The sequence below is a fragment of the Dromaius novaehollandiae genome, chromosome 12 (assembly GCF_036370855.1).
Source record: "Dromaius novaehollandiae isolate bDroNov1 chromosome 12, bDroNov1.hap1, whole genome shotgun sequence".
Lineage (NCBI taxonomy): Eukaryota > Metazoa > Chordata > Aves > Casuariiformes > Dromaiidae > Dromaius > Dromaius novaehollandiae.
The window spans coordinates 12,438,628-12,446,371 of NC_088109.1; the positions used below are offsets into that span (position 1 = coordinate 12,438,628).

The 7,744-nt window shown below is 52.8% G+C and overlaps 1 protein-coding gene across 2 annotated transcripts; it reads right to left on the reverse strand.

Moving 5' to 3' along the window:
* DNASE1L3 (deoxyribonuclease 1L3) lies at positions 1-7,146 on the reverse strand. 2 transcript variants are annotated; one of them, XM_026096228.2, is made up of 8 exons: positions 6,790-7,146; positions 5,407-5,495; positions 4,386-4,478; positions 4,037-4,149; positions 3,502-3,614; positions 2,818-2,975; positions 1,995-2,091; positions 1-1,873 (listed from the first exon to the last, which is right to left on the reverse strand). In XM_026096228.2, the coding sequence occupies exons 1-8, from the start codon at positions 6,919-6,921 to the stop codon at positions 1,742-1,744; spliced, it is 927 nt and encodes a 308-aa protein (XP_025952013.2). In that variant the 5' UTR covers positions 6,922-7,146; the 3' UTR covers positions 1-1,741. The 2 variants fall into 2 exon arrangements, with proteins under 2 accessions (XP_025952013.2, XP_064375034.1); XM_064518964.1 differs by lacking the exons at positions 1-1,873; positions 1,995-2,091 and adding an exon at positions 2,198-2,731.
* Between the last annotated feature and the right edge of the window lie 598 nt (positions 7,147-7,744).

Genomic DNA, 7,744 nt, shown 5'->3' on the forward strand with positions numbered 1-7,744 from the left:
TGAACCGAGGGCGGACGCTGTCCATCCGTCTGTCCGGGGTCCCCCAAAAGCGCACCCCCAGCTCTCGGTGCCGGGGCGTCACTTTGAATTCAGATGTTTCTCTGCACTTTCAGTTCTCACCCTGTGGGTAACTGTGCCGGCAGCCGGATGGCTGCTGACACCGGGCCCGAGGCTGGAGCCGCTGCGCTCGCTAGCAGCCGGCTGTGGCTCTCATTTGCAAATGCTAGGTAGAGGATTGCACTCAACGCCGCAAATAAGGATATAACTCTTCCAGTCACACTTGGTGATATTTACACAATTTTTATGATTGAATATATCCACTGTCCTTTCCTGGAGTGAGATTTAATCTTCCATGCATTACCTCTTCCTGCGAGCCGGACAGCGCGGGTTGCGGGGGCCAGGTGAGGCCCGAGCCCGTGCTCGCTGTCCACCTCTGCATGAAACGCTGCTGCTGTCAGCCAGACAGCGGCATTGCTGTAAAAATCCCAGTGTAAATATTTGTTCTAAATGAGGCTTTCCTTCTGCCTCGACTGAAGCGTAAGCAAGGGAGCGTGTGAAATGTCGTATCATTTTTAGGTTAATTTCTGCCGAACACGGGGAGTTTTGTTGTTTTCCCATGCCTCCTCCCTCCCCATGGCATCATCTGCTGCAGATTTAGTTTTTTTTTCCTCAAAGTGTCTCCCCAGAGAGTGAGTGTGCACAGAAGCCGAGATGTTTTCTGCCCCTAAGAGAGCGTTTTGTTGCTAGCCTGCCCTTCTCCGGCCATAGGCACAACGCGGGGTGTTGACTAAGGAAGATGGATGTTTGCCTTGATTAACTGTCAGATTATTGATAGTTTTCAGATGTCTTTTGTCTGACAGGATTTGCACTAAATAAAGTGTGCAGGCTGATGTGAGAAAACAGATCACTAGAGCATTAGGTTAAATAATCTGTTACGTTATTAAAGTCTGGTTTACTGGAGAATTTTTGGCTGCCATGAAGTATTTGGGGGGGGGGGGGGAATGCAGCTCGCTTCCATGTCAGGCTGCTGAAAGCAGATTTTAATTTGAACTGTGACCTTGCTCTCTGCTGGCAGCGCTTTCACCGGAGGTTTGCAGGACTTCGCAGCTGCGGCTTGTGGGACGGCTGGAGCTGGCCGGGGGACGGGGCGCCAGGACAGGCTTTGCTGCTCTTGCCTCGCGGCTGCCTTAGCACAGGAAAGGCACCGTCCTGTCCGCCCGTCCGCCTGTCTGTCCACCTTTCCCGAGCTCCATGCTGCGGGTGGACTCTGCCTCTCCAACACGGGCCGTCCCGCAGACGTGTCTCACCTCGCTCGCGGGGCGTGCACAAGCGTTGGAGGCGCGCGAGGGGCAGAAAGGGCCTTTTACTCCCATCGGCGTTAAAGAGGAGCAGCAGAAGCCCAGAGCTGGTGTGGACGCGCCGGGGCTCTGCCCCTGCCCTGCGCTACCAGCAGAGCTTGCCAAAGCGTTCTGGTCTTACAGTGTTACATCCTTTATATATATCTTTTTACATTTGCGATCAGTGTGATAAGTCTAGTACACTACTTCTAGCTGGTTGATTTTTGCTGTGCTTACAGTGAGTAAATAATCTGAAGGTTTAATTCACCTTCTTACCTGAAATGTTAAAGTTTAACAAAATACTTGATTTTCCCTGAAACATTGCGCTCGCTGTGAGTGTAGCTACGTCAATCTTTTACAAAGATGCGTTGACCTTCTTGTGCTTTTGCCGCCCGCGCGAGGGTTTAGGATGCTCTCGAACGGCGGCGGTTCTTCCTCGTCCTCTTCTTCGGAAACGGTGGCTTCTGCCAGCTGAAGGTGCCGCTGGTGGCTTTCAGCTCGAACTCTACGGGGAAGTGGTCGCTGACGCCCAGCGCCTGCGAGGGAGAGCGGGAGGGGGAGAGCGGGGAGGCGCTCAGGGCTGGCGTGCCCGCGGCCGAAGGCGCACGCGTTGCCCCCCCCCATTCCCCCCCCCCCCCCCGCTGCACCGTGCCGTACCTGCTCCTCAGTGAGCCAAAAAACCTTCTGAAAATCGAAGACGTTCGCCGAGCGCGGCACCACGGCCCCGACAAGCGCTTCCCCGCTGACCACGATTCTGGAAGGAGCGAGGAAAAGCGGGACATCGCTGCCAGCACCCGACCCCACGGTGGCCCCCCGGCCCCTGGCCAGCTCAACGCCCCACGTTGCCCACCGCTGTCCCCGAAACGCGGGGTGCACCCCGCCGGCACGCTTTTACAGGGACTGACGAGGGACACCGGGCACTGGCAGCCCCCCCCAAAGCCCCGCTTTGGTCCTGAAGCTCATTCTGTGAGAGGCTGACTTTGGGGGGTAACAAGCTAAGATATTTGTTGTCCAGGCTGAGGAAACTGCTCATATCAGCAGGACTTATCACGTGCCCTGGAACCTTCCATGCAGCCCCTGATTTTGCATTAGTCAACCCAAATCACAAATGCAAAAGTCATGGTGCAGAGCAGGCAAGAGTGACGCTGGCATCGCTGCAGAAGGGCCTTTCGCTTGGCGGTTGCAGAGCGCTCTGGGGACGCAAAGTGCTCTGTAATTGCCGGTTATTCATCTACGTGGAAGCCACAGCAAAGGTGAGGTCTGCTGTGAATTCTGGCCCTTTCTTCAAAACCGCTTGCCAACAAACCTGCAAAATGCTTTGTGCTCCTGGTCAGAAGAGTCTGGATCTCAGTTCCCGTGGAGTCTCTTTAATCCTTGAAAGCCTCGCGTGCAAACTGCTTTACATGATAAGCATTGATACCTTTCCATATTTTTTTTCTAAGGGAGGTATGAACAGGGAAGGGTTTACTGCTCTGCTTACCTGTCATATGGGCAGTTCGTGCTTCTCTTAACTGTTGTGTCATTTTTGTCACCGATTAGCCAGACAAATTCAGGGTGAGTCCTCAGCCGGATGTTCTGCCACTGCTTTTTTGGGACATAGCTGCAGCCAGCGTTGAAGTCCCCCATGAAGATGAAGTTCTGGAAGGAGAAGAGCTCTTCAGAATAAGACAGCAATGATGTTTATGGTCAACAAATGTTGCTAAGAGCCATTGCAATTCAAAAAGTGAGAGCTTAGGTCAACAGCTTGCAGAGGCTGACGGTGGAAGCACCTGCTAGTATGTTAACATAAGAGCGGAAAAAAGTGGGACTTTTCCTGGAAGACATTCTGTATCTCTGATGTAATGTACGTATTGATCTGTTTCTAATATGGCTTCTAATACCTGCCTTTCCAAACTCCCTCCTGTTGCACACCTAGGGCAAGGCAGCCCGACTTGGAGCCAGGTGGGGAAGAGAAGAGCGAGGAACGGACCATTTTAAGGAAGTGGCTGTTTCATCAGGAGATCGAGTTTACTGAGTGAAAGCTGGAGCACTCAATGAAAATATGTCAAAGAGATATTAGAAGCAGGGGGTTTCTATCAACTGTTTCAAGATCACCAAACTCTGAACATTGTCCCTGGTGAATCAGTGTCAAAGCTGATACAGCAACATAAAGGTCTTAACTAACCTCAGTCATCCAGCGCTGCTTTACATCTAAATACACATCGTAGAGCTCATCGATCTCCCGCACTGCTGTTTCTGGTGTGGTGTGCTGAGGGATTATAGCAAACTCTTTGACAGCTTAAAAACAAGGCAAAACAGGAAAAAATATAACAGTTAAACACATAATGAATCACAAAGCCAAAAAATGTGACTGACTTGAAAGCAACTGTTTTCCTGAAGGAAAAACAGCTTGTGTTTTGGCAGCGCAACAAAGGACGTTGGCTGTGCAAATGCCGTTCTCCGCACTAGCTGCTCTGCCGCCAATTAAATGATAACGTGCTGCGTTAGTGCAATGCAAGCCACACTGAAATCACGGTGACAGCTGCTCCTACGGCCCTGCCGGCAGCTCGGAGCGCATTGGCGCAGCGTTACGGAGCAGAAAGGAGACGCGGCAGTGGCCGTGGGGCGGCTCGCCTTGCCCGCGTGGGGCTGCGTGCTGCGCTGTGCTGCTCGGTGGCACCTGCCCGTGGAAGAAGGGTTCGTGCTTGAAAGCGTCTCACCAGTTTTGGGGGAGAGGAACCAGACGACGAAGGGCTCTCTGGAAAAGGCGTCTTCGTCCCCAGGCTGGAGATCGGGATACTGGTAGATTTGTTTCACCGACACCAGATTGTGCCTGCAACGTGAGTCAGTGTAAACAGTCCAGCAGATATCCCGTGGCAAGTTGCACCTCGCCGGCTCCTGGTGAAGGCCACCTCGACCAGGCTGCGGGGTGCGACAGGCCGAATAAACCGCTGGCTCTGCTGTGGTGACGGAGCTTTGCCAGGACAGGAGCCAGGCGAGGTGGCCCGCGCCGTGGGGCACGGCTGTGGCCGGTGCTCGCGGTGCCGCGCCGCGACCGCGCTCGCCTACCTGTAGATGAACGCGTACTGCTCCTTGTAGGTCTTTCTTCCCAGCCTTTTGCTGATCACATAGCTGTATTCTTCCTTTGGCCCTTTTGACCATCTGGAAAGAAAACGGTGTCTGATAGTTTATTTCTGTGTTTATAAAGGGTTGAGAAGGAGTTAACTTCTCATGAGTCTTATGTGAGCGCCTGTGCACGGCGTATGAGCCACCGACTGCTGGGTTTCAGGGGCGGGTTATAGAGACAAAAAAATCCTCCAAGGCTCAGTTGCGTTCGGGGTATATTCTTCATTGCTTTCTCTTTTATTCTACACCCTCCGGGCCTTTTGCAGCCTCTGGCGTTATGTCTGTTCTTCAGATGGTCTCACTTCTGTTCAGGTAAATGCCAACAACATACCAAAACCAGATTTTGTTGTTTTCTCTAGACTAGTAAATCGCAGGTAGGTGATCTTCAGTATTATCTTTAGTTTAGCAAAACAATTTCTAATTGTGCAGAAAGGCAAACTCCACTTCTTACTCTGGTGTTAGCCAGGTCAGGTCTTTTTGCTTCCTTCCCCTTTCCTTTGAGCGTTGATCTTTCTTTGACTGATTGAATCTGCCTTAATTATACTGATTTTAAAAGTAATTAATAATTAATTACACTGATTTTAAAAGTATATTTGCTACACTGCACTGGAGCTGGTTAAGCCCTGGGCTTCTCAGAGCTGCCAGAGAGTCTGGTCCTCTCCTGATTGCTGGGACAGACCCAAACTGAGATCTGTTGGTCCCAGGGCCTGGCCCTGCTGGTAAGGGGGGCTGAACAGATGATGGGACTGGGCTCTCGCCTCTGTTCATCTCTCCCAGCATCTGCCTACTGAAAGATTTATTTTTTTCACCTTCTGAAGAAAAAGCTAGCGCAGACCATTATCAGAGGTGGGATCTGGGCAGCGAGGAAAATTGTTCCCAACCCAGCTCCGGTTCCTCCCTGTGGGTTGCTGTGCCTTGCAGCCCACACTCGCATTAATCCACGTGGGCGACGCATCCCCCCTACCTGTTCAGCCTCTCCATCAGAAGGGGGCATATTCGGTTGTTGTTTTCCTTTATTTCCATCAGTAACATGATGTCACAGCGCAAAATGACCTGCAACAGGAAAGAGCAAAAAGCAAGTCTGTGCTCAGTATATTTTGGAGGGTTAGAACGACATTAGGAAGCTGTGGCTGCTTGTGCGAAGGGAGAAGCGGGGGTGCACATTGCCGCATGCAGCGGGGCTGGCTCGCCTTGCACGGGGAGTGGGGCGGCCACTGGGGTGGCCGTGGCCCTGGCAAAGGCCTTCCCCTTTCTGAGTTGCCCGACAAGCCAGTGTGGGAACTGGGAGAGGGAACTCGGGAGCCAAGTGATTTGGGTTTTGGTTGCAAACTTCTGCACCTGCCCCATAGAAGGAAGTTTGCAGGGGAAGAGGCAGCTCCAGCCTCCATTGAAGGCTCTCGTTTCCTCCTGCAGCCGGTTGGGTTCTGCTTCCCTCCCTGCCTCAGCCTGCAGTCTCGGTTTTTATCTTTCTTCTCGAGCTGAGCCAAGCTGAGCAGAGCCGAGCTGGCTCTCCCCACCGGCCGCCACGGCTGCTCTGCATGCAGCATGCTCAGGGGCTTCTTTCTGCCCAGGTTTTGTCTCTAGTCAAACTTTTTGGGTGTCGTTGGTGGAAATGCAGAGCTGATATCTTTATAACAAAGCCTCCAAAACCGGAAATGCAGAGCTGATATCTTCATAAGAAAAACCAAACAAACCCTGTTCTACAGTTGGTTGCAATGAAAGAAACAAAAATAAATGGCAGCCGCCTTTACTGCTGGGATTTGGTGGGTAGAGCCATGCTGCTAACACTGTGTTTGGTTACTGTGGCATCTTGGATGAGGCTTCCAAGCCTCAAGTCCAAAACACGATTGTTTCACTTTAAAAACAGTTATCTTTCAGATGCTTCAGAGGAAGTGTGTTGGTGAGTTTTGTTTAAAAAAAAGCAATTAGGCTTTTCAATTTTGTATCACACCCTAATGTGGCACTCACTACTGTCCTGAGAAGACATCTAGAGAAGGGTTTGTTAGAGCAATTAGCACATAAGCAAGGTAAATAACGTATCACAAAACAGAGCTCTGGGGATTCAGAGGGAAAGCTGTTTTCACTGTGCCCAAAGTTTTTCATCCTTTCCTAAGCAGATTTCTGAAAGAAACAGCAAATGTTGTTTCTGCTGTACTCTCACGCAGGCTAAAATAGCTGCAAACATGCTACTCAGCGACAGGCTGATTTTTGCGTTAGCAGTACAAGATAATTCTCATCGTTTAGTCATTCTTAACTTGAAATTTGCCTGTGAAAAGACAAATGAGCTGCAAGATTATATGGATAAGAAGTCCTTGAAAAGCTCAGTTTCCATCTCATCTAGACGTACCTTTACGACGACATCGATGACTTCTTGCCTGGCTATTTTTGCTTCTCCAAAAGACTTCACATTGAAGGAGCAGATTTTCAGGCTCAGAGATGTGTGGAAGGAGAAGAGTGAAAGCGCAATGATGAGCAGCATCTTTGGGGCCTCGGGCAGACCGAGCCGCACGGAGCGGGCCTATAAATACGTACGCGTGCGTGCGTCTGGGTGTCCGTCCCGCCGTCTGCAGCTGGATCAGAGCGCAGGATTGACGGGGTCAGCTGTGTCACTCATGAGCGACCAAACAGGAATTGCTGGTTTCCTCCTTTTCCCTCACTTCCATCTTTCCGCGCAAAGGGGCGGCGGGACCTTGCCCTTCTGCCCTGAGGGACTCGCAGGGCTGCGGAGCCGATGGCCCTGTGCCGGCGGCGCAGCGGCTCCGCTCGGGGGCTCCGCATCCCGGCCCCGTGGGCAGGAGCGTTCGGCACTGTCGACCCCATGAGGCGCCGGGAGCTCGCGGTGCTGGGGGAACCGGTGGCTGGGAAGGCTGCACGGAGGCGGTGACCTCTCCGGTTTCCCAGACTGCTCGCTATTACTCACTTCTGCCTTTCCCAGGGCCCGCGGTGGTGCCTGACTGTGGGGCGGCTGCGTCCGCCCGCCCGCGGCAAAGCGCCTGCCTTCGCGTGCTGCCGGGGCGGCCGTGGCTTGGCACGGGAAGGGGCTCATCCGTGCTGAGCGAGTCACCAAGCCTCCGCTGCGGGGGGGACACAGTGGCATTTTGCATCGCCACAGCCGTCGTGCCGAGCCCCCACGCTGCCTCAGACCTGCCGCCGGCCCCCGTGGTGCCGGTGCTGGGTCCACGGGCAGGGAGCCGCTGCCTGGATTAATTAAACTGCTGCAGCTGGAGCTGGCGCAACACGCGGCTCTGGGCAGTGGGTGAGTCTCACCGAACCCCAAAAACGTGATGTGGCTGAAGGGAGCG

Excerpts from the sequence above, each read along its gene's own strand:
- DNASE1L3 (XM_026096228.2), bottom strand. The coding sequence starts at position 6,921 with ATGCTGCTCATCATTGCGCTTTCACTCTTCTCCTTCCACACATCTCTG. Across the intron at positions 5,496-6,789 it reads TCATCGATGTCGTCGTAAAG|GTCATTTTGCGCTGTGACAT; the intron begins GTACGTCTAGAT and ends TTCCTGTTGCAG. Across the intron at positions 1,874-1,994 it reads TTTGGCTCACTGAGGAGCAG|GCGCTGGGCGTCAGCGACCA; the intron begins GTACGGCACGGT and ends TCTCCCTCGCAG.